The sequence below is a fragment of the Parastagonospora nodorum genome (genome assembly GCF_000146915.1).
Source record: "Parastagonospora nodorum SN15 chromosome Unknown scaffold_7, whole genome shotgun sequence".
NCBI lineage: Eukaryota > Fungi > Ascomycota > Dothideomycetes > Pleosporales > Phaeosphaeriaceae > Parastagonospora > Parastagonospora nodorum.
In genome coordinates, this window is record NW_001884555.1 from 921,290 (window position 1) to 940,588 (window position 19,299).

The following is a 19,299-nucleotide window of genomic DNA, read 5'->3' on the forward strand; positions in this document are numbered from 1 at the left end:
GTCGCCGAACTTCATCTGCGATTGCGATAAGGGGAAGAGAAGATGCGCTCCGGTTCGGGCAGAGGCTCCACGCGGCTATTGATGTTTGGTGATACAGCGAACGAGCGAACTGCACGACAGTCAGTCAGAGAGCACCGGGCATGGCGTGCTTCATAAGAATGGCGGCGTGAGTGTCAACGGTCGCAAAACAGCCGCAGTTGCAGCGAGCCAGTGAAGCGAACAAGTAGTGCTGATCGCGGAGGACTTACCGATATGCTCCAATTGGAGAGGCTGATTAGACAATAACACTGCGACTGAGGGTACCGCTGCTAAGGAGGAGAGTTTGGTGCTTGGGAGAGTGACGTAGGGCCGATTCGGGAGTGGCTGTGGAAAAGCGCGGACGGCTGCTGAAAGGAAGCGACAAGACGGCACCTGGGGATCCCAGATGGATATACTGGCGATCGAAGCGCCAGGTACTGCCGACCGGAAATCACAGCCATGGCCGTTGTGCTCGAAGTCGCGAATGCAGCCAGTGTTCGCGCTACAGACGATCCTGTTTCCCTGGCCGGCCATGCCACCTATTCCGTGTCGCCGCTGGGTCAGAGCACCGATGGCCCATGTCGCACCAGATACCGGGGAGCCGCTAGCCTCAACGCTCTCATCGTAGGCTCGGTTAATGAACTGATGTTGCTAACGGCTGCGAAGGAACTGCTGCCGCCCCGCCACAGACACGCATCGTGGGCGCATTGTCGCTGGGGATTGGCCTGCGTCGATGAAAATTTCTGGCAGAATTCCACCTATGCGCCATCACCCTGTGCCAGGAGGGCCAGGAGGCAAGCGATCGAGGTCGCCGTGCTGCAAGCCGGTCCACATAGCCACTAGGACTGTTGAACTTGCAGTCTTGTCGTCCCAATGCGGCAACAGAGCACGCTTCCCTTTGCCTATACCAGCCTCCGCCTAAGACACAGCTTACAGGGTTCCGGCAGCTGCATATAGCGACGGCATTGTTGTTGCGTCGATCAAATCGGCCCGTACTAGTCACAGATATCCTCGCACTTGCAGAATCTCCCCAGCGACTTCCGCGCGTGCATCCATCGAAACACCATTGCGGCTCGTCATGAATCGCAAACCGCTGCATCTCCACCTCCACCGTCCCGCGGAAGAGGGTCGCACGGCGAGAGTGGGATTACAGTGGGCCAATAGCTGAAGACCCATAGAGCTACGGAGCAGCTTGACTTGCACTCTAGCATGGCCTGGACTCAGTTGACTCGAGTGGTTTGAAAGCATTATTTCAAACATCGATCCATGATGTTTGCCAGAGCCAACATCCAATGCAGTCACGCATTCTGTGGGTTTGGCCCAGTCACGCGCCCCCGATACAACCGCATTGTGCAGATCCTTGCTGGCGATACAGGAAAACTTTCTTGAAGGAGCGATGCGCATATTCGAGACTGCACACTGCCTGCGCAATCATGGAGTTTCTGGACAGGGTCTTTTGCTCTTGGCTGCAGATGCATCTCATCGAATCGAGCCGAGGCATCACTCACTTGTCCCGCACTCTCGTTTCGAACCTCACGGTCTGAAGTTGTGACACATCCGCGGCCTGCAAACGATGAATGTAACCGGTCACGGGCGCTAACATCAGAACACGCCGAAGACTAGCTTTGAAGAGAATGGCGATTTCTTCGTCCTAAGGCATCAAATTGCCCGAGAAGAAACGCCAAATTAACCAGATTATAATAAATCGACATGTCGAACAAGGTTCCAAACTAGAGTTGATTTTGACCGCCGCCAACATACAAGCATATCCCAGCTAGCCTGGTGGAAGCAAGCTGCTGTCCACAATGTCCTCCGCTTCCTTAGTCTCGATGTCGTCGGTTCCGTGCAGCGGTGAGCGCGGCAGCGCCATAAGACCTGGAAATTATTAGCAAAAGCTTTACGGGAGGTTATGGAAGTGCTGACCTGTCCGCGCAGACTCAAGGATGCCAAAGGGCGCAATCAGCTTCATGTAAGAGTCGATCCTGGTAGGCTTTGCAGAAATCTCAACAATGCAGTTGTTGGTGCTGATGTCCAAGACCTTTCCGCCGAACTGGTGGGTCATGAAGGTGATAGCTCGGAGATGTTCGTGCTTGTGTCGGAGCGCTTGACTGACTGCCAGGTTCGACGGGTGGAAATCCCTCCTCAAAGACTCGCGAGCGGCCTCTTGCGCCAAAGCATCACGGTCTCCCTCCGACAGCTCCTCCTCGGGCTCTGGCATCTGGGCCATTTCTCGGTGGTGAGCAAGCAGCTCCTCGAAGTACTCGGGGCCGAGAATGGAGATCTTGGCGAGGAGCAGTTCGCGCTGAACTAGTGGTGACTCAGTGTAGTCCAACACGGCCCACACCGGCACCAAGGTCCTCAAGCTGGCGGCGTGCCTGCTCTACTACGCCATCTTGACCTTGCAGCACAATAAGTCATGCGAGAGAGATCGTCCACCTCGGTATTGCATACCACCAAGCTGTCAATGTTGAAGCCGCGGGCAGCCAGAATTCCAGAGACGCGAGAAAGCACACCAGGCTCGTTCTGCACCAAGCAGTTGAGGATATGACGCTTCGGGGGGATCTGGGATGGCACAGGCGTCTCGTAGAGGATGTTGCTGACGGCAGCCGGCGCGGACCAGGCGGGAGGACGCTCTTCGGTAGGCAAAGGGGCGATTCGGCGGTGCAGAGCTTTGTAGGCGAGTGCTTGTGTTGAGGATGAGCTCGATGCTCGCTGTTGCTGGCGCACAGCACCTGCGCATTGCCGGTTCAGCAGGCTGCGCAGGGGCAGAATAGCTCGTCGAGATGCCATGGTATGTCGCCTGGTCCACGATGAGGCAATTGAAATGCGAGTGGCCTCTCAATGCTGCGCTGACGCTGGCGGTAACGAACACGATTTAATCACAGATGTGGAATGAAATTCCCCAGTCAGCGCGCTGCGAAGTCGGCAATCCGAAAACGGCAGGATCTACCGAGGTTCTAGCGGCAGTTCGCCAAGACCTTCGTGCAGCCTCGAGACTCGCTAATAATCTTCAAACTCTCCCTCGACTCCAACACACCATCTCTCGCACCCAAGCCTGCGCAACATGTCCGAGGAACGAGCCCCGCGCTCCCGCTTTGACAGCGACGACGCTGACCGCCCCGTCCGCTCGCGCTTCGATACCGACCGCCGCTCACGCTCGCCTTCGCGACGCGAGTCCGAGTCGCATCGCGCGCGCAGCCCAGTCACTCGTGAAGCTTCAGACAGCCCCGCCGCCGGTGGCATCAAGAACAAGGCAGCAGCAGCAGCGGCTGCGGCGGCTGCGAGGATCAACGCGCAGATCCAAGCGAAGAAGGGCATCCAGCATGTCGACGTGCCACCTATTCGCTCTGTATGTGCCAGCTTTGTGCCGCTTCACATGTGCAACACTAACGCATCTCAGGTGCCTACTCCTCCAGTCGTCAAGTCGCCCTCTGCTGGCCCCGGCCAGGCTGTCTCCAGCGACATCTATCAGCAGGACGGGGACTTTATCAAGGACATTGAGATCAACGATCTGCGTAACCGTTACACACTGACTAAAGGAGCTGTACAAAAAAGGGTAAATAACTTTTGTCGTCTGCCACTGATTCTCCAGGATCATGCTTTCCTTGCAGTCTCTGCGTCATCTGCCCAGTGCGGAACCGTCGAGCTGCAAGCTTGCTTCGTGTTTGCAATCTCTCCTTGTGGGAGTAGAGCTTACTTGATCTTTTAGACACCCCAACCCGTCTTTCAAATGCTGACCTCATGTGACATCTAGATCAAAGACGAAACTGGCGCTGGTACGCAACCCCGAACACATTACTTCACGATTGTAGAACAACCTGCTTATACATGCCCAAGATGTTACAACCCGAGGAGAATACTATCCTGACAAGAACATGGCTACAGCTGCTGTAGGTGGACTGGGTACTCGCACCAGAACTCAAACTAACGTCATCAGAACCCCCCACTTTACCTTCGCGTCACTAGCACGTCCAAGGAAGGTCTGGACAAAGCCACCAAGATGATCGAGGAGATGATGAAAGAAGATCTGCCTAACCTTGTAGATGAGCGCCGTTTCCGTCGCCGCGAACCAGACAACGTTGAGCGCGACGAGTATGGCCGAGTACGCTTCTCTACCACATGGACAGACATGATGCTAATTTTGTACAGCGCAAATGGCCTGAAGAGAAGATCTTTGTAGGTCTTGAGCCCATCAGTGGCTTTAACCTGCGAGCACAGGTAGTTGGTCGTGGTGGCGACAACGTCAAGTACATCCAGCAAGAAACCACCTGCAAGGTCCAGATCAAGGGTCGCGGCTCCGGCTTCATGGAGCCACAGTCCGGAACGGAGAGCGACGAGCCCATGTATCTGCATATTGCCGGACCTCGTCCCGAAGGTGTAGCCCGTGCCAAGGAGCTTTGCGATGAGCTTCTCGAGAAGGTAAAAGCCGACTACCAAGCTTTCAAGGATCGACCACCGCAAAGCCGCAACTATGGTGACAGAGAGGGCTACGGAAATGGACGCCCGTCATATGGTGATCGAGGCGACCGCGGTGACCGTGATCGGAGCCAAAGCTACGGCGGCTATGGCGGAGGCCAGAGTGCTTATGGTGGACATGGAGCTTATGGAGCCTCTAACGACGCCAGATCACCTTCTGCTGCTACTCCTGCTGATCAGAACGCCCAAGCCGTCGACTACAACGCTCAGTACGCCCAATGGGCCGCTTACTATGCTCAGAACCCTGCCGAGGATCCCTATGCAGCCTACGGTGGCTTCGCGGCTGTCATGGCTCAGTACTCACAAGCAGGTGCTGCCCAGCCTACTGCCGCAGCAGGCTACGGTGCGTACTATGGTCAAGCTTACGGTCAGACACAGTCGCCTGCTCCTGGTGCTGGTGCTGGAGTACCACCACCACCTCCTCCATCCGACAACACGGGCTATGGAGCACCACCGCCACCACCGCCTCCCGCTGCTTCGCCTCCAGGTGGCTACGGCGCGGTATGTATAGCTCAGACCACCACTTCGACTCCAGCTAATCTCAACAGGTTCCTCCACCTCCCGGTCTGTAAGTCTGTCAAACGACTCACTCGAGTCGAGCACTTACGACAGCATCTACGCCTCAGCTGCGTTTCTTTGCCTTTGCTCTAGTTACGATCTTAAAACTCTATTGGGTTAGGGTCGAACATGATTGCGATGGCGTTGGCTTGCAGCTTTTCTTGCCGTTCAGTAGAGAACTGGAATATCATCAATATGAACAAAATTATATCAAAAAGCCAATCATGTGTCATTGCGAACTATATATACAGTGTAGCAATATGTCTTTGTGCCACATACCCCCGTAACGCCATGACATAAGGAAACAACCGTTGCAAAATCCCAGACTCGAGCTATCCAGCCACTCAAAGCCTATTGTACACCAACATCTGTGCGCCCGCCACACCATCCCAAACCCTACCTCCCTTCCCAACTCACAACCTAACATGCGCCCCAATCTTCCCGCCCGCAAACCAAATCTTCTCATTCCACTCGCCAATCCTGAAATTCACATTCGCAAACGCACTCAACTTGAGCGTGCCGCCGAGGGCATTGCGAATCGCATCGTACCCGATGCCGCCAAAGCTCCAGTCCACAGGGATTCTCGGACTCTCGCTGACGCCCGGGGGCACGGCGAAGGGCAGGTCGTACAGGATGACGCCGGCGGGGTGGCCCTCGTAGTACGCGGTGGCGTTCATGTGTGTGATGAACATGGTGGTGCGCTGGAAGGGGGAGTTGAGGACGAAGGTTGCGGTGGAGGAGATGAGGTGCATGGTTGTGGATTGGATGAAGTGGTCTTTTTGAGGTTCGTCATCGTCATCGTCGCCGTCGTTGGGGTCCTTGGGATGGCGGAGGTGCGGGGCGGGGAGGGTGATGGGGTATTTAGATAAGAGGTGGCTGAGGCCTGGGAGCGCGGGGATCGTGGCGTTGTGGGCTTGCAGCGTGACGCTGGTGTTGAAGCCGGAGATGTACTGCGAGAGCATTTCGGAGCCGACTTCGCGGCCTTTCGCACCGGCTGTTGGTGAACGGGTCCCAGAGGGCGGTGGCGATGAGGTTGGTGTTGTTGCCGGGTTTGACTTGCATGTCGTTGATTAGGGCTTGACCGAGGACGGTGCCGTTGACGAGGATGTTGATGCTGAAGTAGGGGATGGTCGCGGAGTAGTTGGACGGATTCGTAACGTTCACGTGGACTTGCATGGTCATCGAAGTCGGTGTGGTCTTGATGATGGACAGATTGCCAACCGCGAGGTTCAGGGCAGCGAAACGAGATTTGAGATCGTTGCCGCCATCGTGGTGAGGTGCTGGAGCGTAGACGTTAGCCTTTGGAGGACCACGGATGAACTGGACCACGAACTGGATTACGAACGTTTGACTGGTACGGATCCCTCTGATGGGATGCCGCGGATCGCGAACTTGCCCATGGGGGTGTCTACTCCAATGCTGACCATGGCTTTCATGTCTAGAATGATGGGCTTGCCATCGCCGAAAAGGAGTGCCTGGACGACTTCGCTGAACAAATCATTGTCGAGAATCTCAATGGGCGCATTCTTGATTTCGGATTGCACGAGCAGAGAGGGACCTTCCTTTCCATGACCATCGACCCGGGTGGAGTTGGCCTTCTGCCACTTGTGCATGTTCAACTTTCCAAGCTTCTTGTTCTTGTAGTAAATATCGGCATCCGCCTTGATCTGATTGACGTCGAGCGGAAAGTTCATCTCGTTAGGAATTCCAACATCGACAATGACAACAGCAGAAATCTTAGGTGAGCCCTCCGGGGTTCCGGGCTCAGCGAAGGGATCCGGCAGGGAGAAGTGCATGTCGGCCATGCTGAAGTTTTTGACAAGGTTGCCCATGCCCTTGCCAGTGAAAGGCACCGGTACCGTAATATCCTTCAACAAGTCGCGCGCCCATTCTGGGGTGTTGGGGTCGGGGAAGTTGCAGCAGTTGATGTAGATGGTAGCCTCAGTTCCCTTCATATAGTCACCAATGAAAGCATCAAGTGGTGATTTGGCTGACTTTGGGCACACCTCAGTCAGAGCCTCGGACAAGTGCTCGACGTTGCCGTTGACGTTGACCTCGATGTCGGTGTTGGGCTTCACGTGGAGTTCTGAGCTCTGCGCCGTGCCGACGAAAACCTGCTTGTCGGACGAGCAGCCGTCAATGGACACATCAACGCCCACTGCAGGAAGCGTGATGTCGACAGGGAAGTCGTTTGCAACGATGATGGAAGCATCGGCGCCCATACCCTTGCGGCCATGCTTGGCCTCGTGGATGTTGAGCTTCGTGATGTTGTAGTGCGGCAGCGCAGGGATATCGCCTCCTTTGAAGACCATGGAGTGTTCGACGAATTGCTTGCCGACGTTGATCAAGCCAGACTTGACGGGTACTTCGGCCTTGCCCTTGACTCTGATCTGACCCAGGCGTCCGTCAATGTAGTCGTTTGCGACATTTCGGATGCCGTCTGGAGATCCAGGTTGAACGCTCGTCACGAAAGAGATATGCGTAGTGTGTCCGTTGCGGATGCTAACCTTGATGCTGGGGATCTTGGCCGTGCCGAGCAAGACGTTCCCATATTCGGGCAGGTAGACTTGCGCGTCAAAAGGACCAGTCTCGGCTTCCTTTGCGATCCAGGTGCCGAATCGTCCAATGTTGCGCACACTCTGCTTCCTCACTTTTGATGCATCCATGGTGAAGTCGCCCTCTATCCGCACCTGGGCGCCTTGATCGGCCAGGCCGTCCAGCGATAGCTTAGTCGGCTTGAAGTCTGCTGCCTGCATGGCGTACTCCTCGATGCCTTCGGACGCGAGGAATCCGAGCATAATGCATACTACGGAAATGCTCAGAATCACCAGCGCAAGTATGCTGGGCCATCGCTTCTTCCAGAGAGGTGTTTTGCCGCTCGCACTCGAGCCGCTCAGCGTCCGCAGCAGCGAAGCCGAGGCTGGTGTGCGCGGCGCCTCTTCCCGCTCATCGTCGCTTCTGTCTTCGCGCGCAAGCAGCGGCGTTTGCTCCGTGGTCCGACTCGACTTGTGCGATCGGGTGGATCGTGTCGAGCGGGTCGACTTCTGGGAGGCGGGTCGCGAACCTGGTGTCCGGGTGGAGCCCCACTGCGCCTCGGGCGACTCCATGGCTGGTGAGATGGAAGGAAATGAGCAGCCGGGCTCTTAAGGTGTCATGCGTCGCGGAGTGGTGATGGTGAGGGTGAAGGTGTTGGCGTTGGTGTAGGAGTGGGCGTGACAAGACGCGCAGCTTGGTTGAGGCCCTGTCTTCGTCATGACCTCAGCCACCATGGATCGCTATCCGGCTCTAACGGCCCGCGCTAGTGCACGTTCCTGGCCTGTCATCCTTCCCCACTCAGGACGCGCTCGAAGGCGGTCAACAAAAGTTCTGCCGTGTGACGATATCGCTGTGACTCTAAAGTTTGACTCTTACAGTCAATTGGCACAATTTAAAAGCTTCAATTCGTCCCAAGAAACTTCTCAATTCACATCAGCCATCATGCCTGCCCTCCGACCAGCGATTGCGGCTCTCCGAAGCTTGCAGCGCACTCAATGCCGCCGATATTCGCTCGCAGCGTCGCCAGCTACTCCCCAAACTTCTCCATTTGCGCCTCGACACTTGATGTCAATCGCAGATCTCACACCCGCTGAGCTCACCACACTCGTCCGGAATGCCGAAAACCACAAGACTTCAATCAAGTCAGGGACCGGCGAGATTCCACTTTCGATGCGCGGGGCATTGGCGGGGAGGACAGTGGCCATGACATTCAGCAAGAGGAGCACCCGCACACGAGTATCAACAGAAGGCGCAATTGCAGCATTCGGAGGCTCTCCCATGTTCTTGGGCAAGGACGACATCCAATTGGGCGTGAATGAATCGCTCTACGACACATCTCTCGTGCTCTCTAGCATGACAGCTGCCATTGTCGCCCGTGTCGGTCCCCACTCGGACGTCGCAGACCTCGCCAAACACTCTTCAGTGCCCGTCATCAACGCCCTGTCCGACCTCTACCACCCTCTCCAAACCATCGCCGACTTCCAAACAATCTCCGAGATCCACCCGTCCACCTCTACGACATCACTGGGTCTCGAGGGTCTCAAGATTGCATGGGTAGGCGATGCAAACAATGTGCTGTACGATCTTGCCATTGGTGCTATGAAGCTGGGAGTTGACATCTCCGTTGCCACACCCGCGGGTTACGAGATCCCCAAGGAGATGAAGACAGTGATTGAGCATGCTGCAAGCACCTCACCTCGCGCCGGAAAGTTCATCGAGACCAGGGTACCAGAAGACGCCATCAAAAACGCAGACATCCTCGTCACAGACACCTGGGTATCTATGGGCCAAGAAGAGGAAACTGCGAAGAGGTTAAAGGCATTTGAGGGCTTCCAGATCACATCCGAGCTTGCGAAGCGTGGAGGTGCAAAGGAGAGCTGGTCATTTATGCACTGCTTGCCTCGTCACCCAGAAGAGGTCAGTGATGAGGTATTCTACGGCCCCAGGTCCGTCGTCTTCCAGGAGGCAGAGAACAGGCTGTGGGCAGCCATCTCAGCGCTAGAAGCGTTTGTTGTGAACAAGGGCAAGATCGTGAGTTAATCTACTATAATCGTTTCCCACAAGCTAAATGCATTTCAGCAATGACTTGATCCGTGGTTTGAGTGACGGCGAAAAATAATGTATGAATGCAATTGCACTGCTGCGTATTGAGCGAGACTAGGGCTATCAGATATCAAAAGTTTCAGTCAGGCCATATTCCAAAAGCCCAACGTCCGCAATGAGAAAATTTAAGTGGCACTGCATTTCCCCTCCTCGTTTCTACATTTGAAGCCTTGGTTGAAAGCGGGCACGTCATGAAAGTCTGTCATCCATCCACATTGTCATCTCGCCCTCCACTCTCCCCAAATCCTACTCCTTAATCCGCCCATCCAGCACCATCTGCCGAATCGTCTCAATGCTCTTCTCCACCGCCATCTTACTCGTCTGCAGTCACACATTAGCATCCCATCCCCAACCCCCAGATCATTCCACTTACACCCTTGAGTTTCTCCCTCTGTGCCTCCGCCTCCGCACTCCCCTCCCTTAAATCCGGAAACCTGAATTCAAATGCATACGTCATGTACAGCGCCCCATCCGCGCCGTCCGAAATAACATTCTTGACCACGCTGCCGTCTTCTTGCTCGAAATCGACCTAATCACATCATCACACACGATTAGCCATGATCTTCTCCTTTCCCTTTCCCCTCCCCTTACACAATCAAACTCACCCAACTCGTCCCAAACCCCCTAACTACCTCTCGCGCTTTCTCCTTCGGCCCCACGCCCGGCTTGAACACCACGTCTCGAGTCACTACGCCGTCTTCTTCAGAGAGCACGGAGCACGACGCGATGACGGGTACGAATTCCTGCGCGAATCGGATTTTGCGCTGCAGCCCGGCCCAGACTTGTGCGTGGGTGAGGACGGGGGTGGTGGAGAGGGGGTTGATGGGCGCGGTGTAGGCGAGGTGGAGGGTAACCATTTTGCGGGCTGATTTGGAAATGGGGTTTAAACTTGGGGAGATGGGGAAGTGGTGACGTGAGTGGTGGGGTAACTTGAACCTCAGTGTGAGGAAGGATAAGAGGGTATATAAATTGAATTGATGGCGAGAAGTAATTGTTCAGGAGTATTGTTTAGCGTTCTAGTAAAGGTGCGGCTCAAAGACACCTTTATACCAAGGTTTTCTCACTCAAGTGTTGGCGCTGTTGTCGGCCGCGAGTTAAGCTAGTCTGGGGCGTTGATTGTGTAAGGTGACTTGTTCGGCTCCACGCAAGTCCGACATTGGGATGCTTACACAAGCCTCCTTTTCGCAAACAGCGCGAAGCACCGAGACGTAAGGGTCAGCGATATTGCAATTTTCACGGAGTTAGATGACTGAGCTTGGGTGCGTTTAATACGAGATGTCATGACACAATCAACACAGGTCAAAGATAGCAAGAGTATGCCAGTAATCTCATGTAATTCACCAGCAGTGCCGATATGGTAGGAGTATCAACAATATGCACACTCCATAGTCTGGTTATGATAACAAATTTGACGCAGTGGAAGCAATTTTTGGGTGCGCCAGACAGATGATGGTATCCTTCAATGCGGGAATAGACAAAAGGAAAGTGGAGTAATGATTTATCCGCTGTCGTCGCTGCTATTGCGGTGTAGTGTGATCCAACGTCGAGCCTGTTGTTGCGTTTTCCGCGCTTCTCAAGACGAGTCGCTCTCGAATAGATAGCCGTCGCTGGAATCTTCTGCTGCAATGGTGGCTGGCTAGGCACCACTGGCCACACCTCTAATGTTTATTCCGCCTCCTGAAGAGCCGTTGCCAGCGCCTTTGATGTTGATGCCCTCCTGACTGCGCCCGCGGATATTAATGTCAGTGTCGCGACTGATACGGTCGACCAGGTTGCGTCGAGGTTTGGGCTCAGAGAAGTCGTTGAACGCGGGTTCTCTGTCGTCACCCTTGAGACGGCCATATGAGTGATCGTCGTCGTCATCGTCCCGTGTGATGCGGTCGGCTAGCGATCGTGTCTGCGGCACGACCGGACGTCCATCCTTTGTCATACGTGACAACAGAGATGCACCCTTGCCCGTCGAATCCATTGCATCTGAGCGGCGGTGGTTGCCCATCGGCGAGCTGTCGATGAAGGAATCTGTTTGCCAGCGCCCTCCTGAAGTGCCGTAGTTTGCACGATCATGGGTCCACCGGTCAGCGCTCGGCTCTCGTCTTCTCCGAGGGTTGCGGCTGCGGCTCCGGCTGCGGTAGCGAGTGCGCAGGTTCGAATTGTCTTCGGCGAAACCAAATCTACCGTCGCCGTCGTTCGAAGTTGGTGAGGCACTGCGACCCCGTAGGCGGCCGAAATGCGTCTCGCGGGGACTGAAAACTGTTAGCTTTGATGCGTTGTCACTGGTGGCTTTAACGTACCTCCTGGATCCTGGGCGGTAGGAGTCGACATCTGCACCAAGCCTGCCAGATTCTCTATCATCCCTCAGCCGTCCAGAGTTCCTGTCATCTCTGCCTCTGTCGTTCCGGCGGCCGCCCCGACCTCGCGTGTCCCGGTTGTCTCGGTCGTTTCGGCGGAATGTGTTGTTCCTTCGTCTCTCGACGCCAGAGTCCTCGTCCATCGACTCATCGCCGCTGCTGCTTCGAGTTAGCACGTCCCTGTAGAAATTGTACATGTAAAACCCACTTTCTCCTCCTTCGGGGTCTTGAGTCTCGCGAGCCACTGTCCTCCTCGCCATAATCTAAGAAATCCCTCTGCGGTGGCTGTCGCTTCCGCGGTTCCCTCTCGCGATTGCCGCGTACATCAGGGTTCCGTTGGTAGTAGGTGCTGCGGTTTGCCGCGCCCTTGGGCTTCTGGTCTCCATCGTTCGCCTCGCGTAATCTCAGGATGCTGTTCGGCTTCTTCGTGTATGTCTTGGCTCGGCGGCTGTCTTGTAGAGCGTACGAGTTGGGGTCGCCGGCCTCTTCATGGGTGAGCAGTGCCAGTGCCGCGGCTGCGTCTTCTGAGCTGTAGAACTCCAGGTTGACAGAAGAGTCGCTGACCCATCGCAGCTGCTTCACACGTGGCTCGGAACCAATCGCCTCCATAGCATAATACAGAGGGTCATTGGGGTCGAAGTCCTCAACACCTTGTAGATTCAGACACTCGGGCCAGGCTTTGTGAGGTTGTGTGTCGAGGTTCTCGTAGTAGGCAGCAGGCATGCTGTTCTCGTCCTTGGAGGCTGGGGTTTGCTATGCGGCGCGTCAGTCAGGCCTGAGAGCAGCCTTGCGCATGCTTTACCTCAATAATTTGTTGAGGCTGTTGCGCCGGCGCAGCGACAGGGGCTCCGACATCGATGTCGATGTCGTAGCCGGCGTCTGTCATATCGGTATCCATGGCGGCGGTCGTGTGAGTGGTATGCGTCGTGTTGGTGATGTGCACAGCAAATGCGCGGGGTGGTGAGGTAGGGAAGCTTGCTCGGCTGGGGTGCAGCTTCGCGACCGAGCACGCTAACGCAATCTTGGCGGACCAGGGGTGGTGAGCGGTGAACGATGAGGCGGTGCTTCCTCTCACAGATACGAGGCCAAACTCAAAATGTCGTGCAGATGCAAGGTACTGCAATCCCAAATGCCTTTCGCTTCCTTTCTATACCTGAGAAGCACGGACACACGGTCTTGCTCACTGTTCCAGATGCAGATCAAACAACGAAAGGTCTCGCATTACGAAGTACTGTCAAGACAACTACAAAGAGCTATGCTCCGATAGCAAACATCGACCGCCACACAGCTTACGATTGACCCTCCAGCGTGAAAGTTCCGGTCTTTGTGATGAGATATTCGTTCACCGCCACACAGCTTACGATTGATCCTCCAGCGTGAACGTTCCGGTCTTTGTAATGAGATATTCGTTCACCGCCACGTCCTTACCTGACTCCTTTCCATAACCGCTCTGCTTGATACCACCAAATGGTGATTCGGCAGCCGATGAGTTACCTACAAACACGTCAGTGGGAAATCACACAAGTTCAGGTTTTGACTCACCGGTATTGAGACCAATCATGCCCGCCTCAAGATTCTCAAATAGTCTCCACAGACGGTCGACGTTCTTGGTGAACAAATACGATGCAAGACCCATGCTGGTGTCGTTCGCCGCCTTGACAACCTCATCTTCAGTCTCAAACTTGATGAAAGTGCTGATGGGTGAGAAAACTTCCTCTTGTGCGATGTCCATGTCAGGAGTCACGCCTGTGATGACTGTCGGCTCGAAGAAGTATCCGCCATTCTTCTCGACCTTGTTGCCACCAGTATGGATCTTTGCTCCCTTCTTCCTCGCGTCTTCTACTAGAGCCAACGCTTTGTCCACTGCGCGAGGTGTGGTCACTGGTCCCATAGTGGTCTTCTCGTCCGCGCCATGGCCAACAACTATTTTTTGAGCTTCTGCATTCCAGCGCTCCAGGAACTTGTCAAAAATGCCCGACTGCACGTAGATCCGATTTGCAGTGATGCAAGCTTGGCCAGCATGGCGGAATTTCAGTGCAAAAACTTGTGCGATCGCCTGCTCAATGTTTGCATCATCAAAAATGAGGACCGGACAGTTGCCTCCCAGCTCGAGCGTGACCTTCTTCAAATTGTCCGAGCAGATCTTGGCCACCAGCTTTCCGACTCTGGTCGAGCCCGTAAAGGTCACCTTGTTGACAAGAGGGTGTCGGCAAAGCGCCTCACTGAGTTCCGGTGTCTTGTCGAGATCGGTCGTCAGCACATTGAGCGCACCTTTCGGGAAACCAGCCTTGTCTGCGAGATATGCTAGGGCCAGAATAGTGACAGGAGTCTCGGGGCTAGGCTTCACGATCATGGTACAGCCAGCAGCGAGCGCCGCACCCGCCTTTCTCAAAACCATGGCAATCGGAAAGTTCCATGGCACCAATGCTGCTGCAACACCCAGTGGCTGCTTGATGGTGAAGATGCGACGATTGGGCAGCGCCGGAGTGAAGACAGATCCCTGGATACGTTCGGCCTCGCCCGCAAACCACCAGGTAAATCCAGTCGAGTAGTCGATCTCGCCGTATGCCTCAGATCTCGGCTTTCCCGTCTCATACACAAGAATGGTTGCGATATCTTCCCTATTCTCCTTGATCAAGGCATCCCACTTGTAAAGCATCTGAGCTCGTTGACGAGGGCTGATCTTCTTGTATTCAAGAAAGCATTCATGCGAACTTTTGACTGCGGCATCAACATCCGAGGCATCGTTCGTCGGACATTCTACCCAAGTCTTGCCGGTACCGGGGTCTGAACACTGATAAGTTGCCTGCAAGATAAGAAGCATGCGAGAAGCATACCTGCGACTTCAAAAGTCTTGCCCGACTTCGACTTGACCCATTCCCCGTGGATGAAAGACTCATTATGGAGCAGGTCCGGGTTTTTGAGCTGTTGATTGTTTAGGAAAAGTGACAGTTGTTCCAGCTTCGAAGTGTACCTTGAAGGGAAGCTCGTATTTTCCTGATAAACCCATGGCGTTGGAATGTTACTCTGCTTCAAAAAGTCGTGATGCAAATGATCTTCGGTTAGGGGGATATTCTATAGCCACGCAAAGAGTTGTTCTGTGGCAACAGTCGTCAATTAAACACCAGATCTGATTTGGAAGAGGTAAACCGACCGGCCCGGTCCAAAGAACTCCCTCAAAACCAGATGAAATCGACCGTCAGACGCGCGACACGCTCACTGAGAGCACCGATATCTATTCAATAACCCCACCTCTCGCTTCCGAACAATCTCCAGACCTAGCAAGCAGCCGATGCTAGAAGTGGTGAACCGGACAGGAGAGGTCGGCGGGAATGGAAGCCAATTGGTCGGTTCCTCGCTTCTCCGGACTACGTCACCCCTCATGCTCTCCACTCGACAGCTTACCCCTCACCACGTACTCCGAACAGCGGCTTTGGTCGGTAGAAACATGTTTGGGAAACGACGCACATGATGGAGTGATGGAAGCGGCGGAGAGAACGCCGTGCTTGCATTCCCTGACTTTGACCTCAATTGTGCCTTAGTCCTTACTTCGTCATTCGTGCTCCAGACACTAGCCATTCAGCAATTGCACAACCCGTGTCTCATATCAAACTCGGAGCTTGACTGCTGTGATCAACCCGCAACACCATGGGTCGACTCGATGGCAAAGTCGCAATCGTGACAGGTGCCCACATCCCCATCCCACCCCAACCCCCAACCCCCAACCCCCAAACTAACACACCCCTAGGTGGCGGCTCAGGTTTCGGCGCCGGCATCTCCAAAGCCTTCGCCGCAGAGGGCGCCAAAGTGCTTGTCGGCGACATCAACCAAGCCGGCGGCGAAGCCACCGTAGCCACCAACCCGTCCTCCCTGGCCTTCCACAAGATGGACGTTACTAAATCTGCAGACTGGAAAGCCACTGTATCAGCCTGCATTGAGAAGTTTGGCCGCTGCGATATTCTGGTTAATAATGCGGGATGGAGTTATACCAACAAACCCACCACAGACGTCACGGAAGAAGAGTTTGAAAGGACGTTTGACATCAACGTCAAGGGCGTGTATTTAGGCTGTAACGCGTGGATCCAACAAGCTATCGATCGGAAAGAAGGAGGCGTGATTATCAACATCGCCAGCGTTGGCGCCACTAGACCGCGCCCAGGACTCGTATGGTACAATGCCAGCAAAGGCGCGATATGGAATGCCACAAAGGGGCTGGCGGCTGAGTATGGACCGCATCAAATTCGCGTTGTCTCAATTTGTCCACTGGTGACTGCGACGGGGCTGTTCAGCGCGTTTACGGGCATGGAGGACACGCCGGAGAATAGGACGAAGTTCACGAGTAATGTGCCGATGGGGAGGATTGGGGAGGTGGATGATGTTACGAATGCGTGTGTTTTCATGGCGAGTAAAGAGGCGGGGTTCATTACGGGGGTCAACTTGGAGGTTGATGGGGGGAGGTGTATATAATGATCTCGTATAGTCTTAAACTACTTATTCAAAAGCCATAACTGTATTGTAGCCTGTAGTATTTCCCTAGGAGGCATGAGTGGAAATGACAGCAGGCAAGCAACCAATCGTAGAGAGCGGACATTGTGAGATAAGAGTTTGCTACGAAGAGTATGAGGGTATCACCAGCCTTAGAGAAGCTGCATGCAACCATATACCTTTCTAAGTTGTTCCCAAGTAATATCCTCCCCGTACATGAGTTTAGCAACCCTTTTTGCAGCCCAAAGGCTTCCCTTGGGTGAAGCCATGTACTGGTGATGCATGAGTTCGGCACTTTCAGAGGCCATGTAGGTGGAAAGTGGTGTAAGGTGCTGACTCCGCTTCGTGTTCCCCTGCTGCTGATCCAAGGGCGGCGTCTTCCCTTCCCTCTTCTCTTCCTCTATCGCTTTCTCGTTCTCATTCTCCATTTCTTTTACAAACTGTATAACGAGCTTCTTGAACTCCACAATCGGTCGATTCTTCTCCTCAGATAGCCCAGGGAAAATCACCAGTTCTGGACAGACAGACAATTGTTCGATTGGGGCCGCCTGCGCGTTGCTCCAATCAATTACTCCGGTCAGATTGTATTCATCATCGAAAAGAAGGTTACCGAAATGGAGGTCAAGATGACACAGTGGAAATGGGCCTCGGACTCTATCTTCAATGATGATGTGGGTTAGAGCTGTTTTCAGCACCCAACACGCCGTAAGCCAGTCTGCATTGTTCGGGTGCAAGGCGACGATTTCTCGGTTTTCCCCTTGTCGTTGGTTGTAAAGATATTCTAGCGACGTTTCCAAAGGGCCGGGCGAATGATGCCACGCCATGGGAATGATTTCGACAGGCCGATCCGCGGTCTCTCCACACCAAAGTCGTCCAATGCGGCTAAAAGTCAGGGTTTGAAGTTCCGCAAACACATGTGCAAGCTGTTTGGCTACCTTGGTATGATACTGTCGAGGTATCGATGTCGCCAACCCATCATCGAGTTTACGGCCACCCAAGTACTCCATCAAAACATACGGGTATCCGAATGGCCCCTCTATGGACATCTCAAATTCGAAAATACGAGGTATGGGGATACTTGTACGTTGGCGGACGATGTTCATGGTGGCTATCTCGCTCAGCAACGAGGTCTTGGTGTTGTCATCGATGGTGCGATACGGAATCCGAGCAATCCAATAGATGTTGTCAGAAAATGCGAGTTCAAGAACTAGGTTGTTGAAACCCGTTGCAAATTGGGTTAAGTTTATGCTGCAGTCAGTATCGGGAGGTAGGTCCATTTGATGTCTGCGCCTCGAGTCTATTGCGCACTTCTTCAGATGCTTAAAGTTTGCTGAAGACAGTACAAGCTTGATTCGCTTATATTTGTCTGACTCTGGACTTAGGCCAGCAAAACCTGACCAATATTCACTTGGTCTTGCCATTGTGCTCGATGTTGGCAGCATTCAAATAGAAGCTGGCGCTCGGAAAAGAACCCTCGGATGGGCAGAACGAAGAGCGGCGAGGGAAGCGGTGTTGAAGGGAAACTAAACAAAGCGGTCGCGACAGCGGGCCGTCCCAGCAGCAGGCGGACTAGAACCACAGGCATCAGCTGAGGAAGGCCAGGTAGATAACAGCAGGCTAGGCGCGTCAGGCCGGTTTGCAGCATGGGTGAGGTGGACGCGGGAGAAGTGTGGGGTTTATCTACTTGTGGTTACGAAGAAGCTCGTATTTTCTGAACTTTACGGCCTAGGCACCATCTATATAATACGCGCAGGCTTGCAACACAACAACACTTTAAGATAATTCTCTATAAATTTTATATCTAAGTGTGCTTATGCTTAAGTTCCTAAATTCTTAATATTAGAGATAGATCTTGCGTTGTTAGGTTATAGTTTTGCGCGGAGTTAAGGCTTAGTTGCAGGGGTAAAACACAGAAAAAACGAGCTTCTTCGTACAGGCAAAAGTATTGTACACGGTCCCTGCAAGGCAGCCTGCAAGGCAGGGATCTTAGCCGCCGCTGAAAAATCAACTTTCACGTACCACGGCCATTTGAATTGGAATATCCTTAGTGCCCAAAGTAGAGCCTCTGAAGAGAGCTGATTTTATGGCATATTTCAAAAATAATAATTCTACGGTATCGTGCTGGCTCGCGGCTACCTAGTAGCAATCCCTGCCGTGTAGGGTTCAAAGGGCCAAGCCGTCTGAGCTCGCTGCGACAAAGACTAACGTTAGTCAGGATCAATCAATCCCACTTGCACAACCTCGACACATAGCCGGTCTTGAATCAGCCCTCCTACTTGCAATTAAAGCCACTCTTCCATGCCTCTTGATTCAGATACACCGACACCGTCTCCGTTACTTAGCTCGCACAACACACTATGTCACTCCTCCAACTTCCTCCCGAAACCCTAATTCAAATTTTCGATCATGTCGGCTCATCCTATTTCCGCTCGGATCTGTCACGCCTCACAGTCTGTAAGCAGTGGAGCAAATTTGCCTATACCGCGTGCTTCCAGGATTTTTACGTTACTCAGAAGACACTACGACGCTTGCTGTCTTCTCCGTACGTGGAATCAAGTCTACCTCTAGTCAAAGACAGCGTGGAAACCCTGGACCTGGACTTGAAGGGCTTTAAAGACTGGGACTCTATTCTGCTGTCTCGACACGATTCGCAGGCCGTAAATGTCCCAAATGTGTCAACTTGGAATGGCGCTCATGGAAGCGCAGTGCGCGCAGCCTGGACAACAGAAACTGGACAACGATCTCCTCAATCTTGCCACCATCATTAAACAATCAA

At 53.8% G+C, this 19,299-nt stretch overlaps 10 protein-coding genes across 10 annotated transcripts; 4 read left to right on the forward strand and 6 right to left on the reverse strand.

The window, feature by feature from the left end:
- Positions 1 to 11: 11 nt before the first annotated feature.
- On the reverse strand, positions 12 to 984 carry SNOG_05202 (hypothetical protein; the record flags this gene model as incomplete). The annotated part of the gene is made up of 4 exons (XM_001795559.1): positions 12 to 109; positions 249 to 627; positions 791 to 863; positions 953 to 984. 4 exons carry the CDS (start codon positions 982 to 984, stop codon positions 12 to 14), a joined length of 582 nt encoding a protein of 193 aa, XP_001795611.1.
- A 654-nt stretch (positions 985 to 1,638) lies between these two features.
- On the reverse strand, positions 1,639 to 2,808 carry SNOG_05203 (hypothetical protein; the record flags this gene model as incomplete). Its single annotated transcript, XM_001795560.1, has 3 exons — positions 1,639 to 1,893; positions 1,942 to 2,393; positions 2,417 to 2,808. 3 exons carry the CDS (start codon positions 2,806 to 2,808, stop codon positions 1,793 to 1,795), a joined length of 945 nt encoding a protein of 314 aa, XP_001795612.1. The 3' UTR covers positions 1,639 to 1,792.
- A 274-nt stretch (positions 2,809 to 3,082) lies between these two features.
- On the forward strand, positions 3,083 to 5,066 carry SNOG_05204 (hypothetical protein; the record flags this gene model as incomplete). Its single annotated transcript, XM_001795561.1, has 5 exons — positions 3,083 to 3,574; positions 3,611 to 3,681; positions 3,988 to 4,120; positions 4,168 to 4,995; positions 5,043 to 5,066. 5 exons carry the CDS (start codon positions 3,083 to 3,085, stop codon positions 5,064 to 5,066), a joined length of 1,548 nt encoding a protein of 515 aa, XP_001795613.1.
- Positions 5,067 to 5,465: 399 nt separating this feature from the next.
- SNOG_05205 (hypothetical protein) lies at positions 5,466 to 8,159 on the reverse strand (the record flags this gene model as incomplete). Its single annotated transcript, XM_001795562.1, is given in 3 exon segments — positions 5,466 to 6,025; positions 6,042 to 6,384; positions 6,411 to 8,159. 3 exon segments carry the CDS (start codon positions 8,157 to 8,159, stop codon positions 5,466 to 5,468), a joined length of 2,652 nt encoding a protein of 883 aa, XP_001795614.1.
- Positions 8,160 to 8,529: 370 nt separating this feature from the next.
- Positions 8,530 to 10,559, forward strand: SNOG_05206 (hypothetical protein; the record flags this gene model as incomplete). The annotated part of the gene is made up of 2 exons (XM_001795563.1): positions 8,530 to 9,618; positions 10,365 to 10,559. The coding sequence occupies 2 exons, from the start codon at positions 8,530 to 8,532 to the stop codon at positions 10,557 to 10,559; spliced, it is 1,284 nt and encodes a 427-aa protein (XP_001795615.1).
- On the reverse strand, positions 9,937 to 10,547 carry SNOG_05207 (hypothetical protein; the record flags this gene model as incomplete). Its single annotated transcript, XM_001795564.1, has 3 exons — positions 9,937 to 10,011; positions 10,064 to 10,219; positions 10,296 to 10,547. The coding sequence occupies 3 exons, from the start codon at positions 10,545 to 10,547 to the stop codon at positions 9,937 to 9,939; spliced, it is 483 nt and encodes a 160-aa protein (XP_001795616.1).
- A 767-nt stretch (positions 10,560 to 11,326) lies between the features above and the next one.
- SNOG_05208 (hypothetical protein) lies at positions 11,327 to 12,936 on the reverse strand (the record flags this gene model as incomplete). The annotated part of the gene is made up of 3 exons (XM_001795565.1): positions 11,327 to 12,301; positions 12,363 to 12,781; positions 12,876 to 12,936. 3 exons carry the CDS (start codon positions 12,934 to 12,936, stop codon positions 11,327 to 11,329), a joined length of 1,455 nt encoding a protein of 484 aa, XP_001795617.1.
- Positions 12,937 to 13,249: 313 nt separating this feature from the next.
- SNOG_05209 (hypothetical protein) lies at positions 13,250 to 15,048 on the reverse strand (the record flags this gene model as incomplete). The annotated part of the gene is made up of 4 exons (XM_001795566.1): positions 13,250 to 13,532; positions 13,581 to 14,825; positions 14,876 to 14,963; positions 15,013 to 15,048. The coding sequence occupies 4 exons, from the start codon at positions 15,046 to 15,048 to the stop codon at positions 13,396 to 13,398; spliced, it is 1,506 nt and encodes a 501-aa protein (XP_001795618.1). The 3' UTR covers positions 13,250 to 13,395.
- Positions 15,049 to 15,686: 638 nt separating this feature from the next.
- On the forward strand, positions 15,687 to 16,505 carry SNOG_05210 (hypothetical protein; the record flags this gene model as incomplete). The annotated part of the gene is made up of 1 exon (XM_001795567.1): positions 15,687 to 16,505. One exon carries the CDS (start codon positions 15,687 to 15,689, stop codon positions 16,503 to 16,505), a length of 819 nt encoding a protein of 272 aa, XP_001795619.1.
- Positions 16,506 to 17,137: 632 nt separating this feature from the next.
- SNOG_05211 (hypothetical protein) lies at positions 17,138 to 17,734 on the forward strand (the record flags this gene model as incomplete). The annotated part of the gene is made up of 2 exons (XM_001795568.1): positions 17,138 to 17,194; positions 17,417 to 17,734. 2 exons carry the CDS (start codon positions 17,138 to 17,140, stop codon positions 17,732 to 17,734), a joined length of 375 nt encoding a protein of 124 aa, XP_001795620.1.
- Positions 17,735 to 19,299: the final 1,565 nt, after the last annotated feature.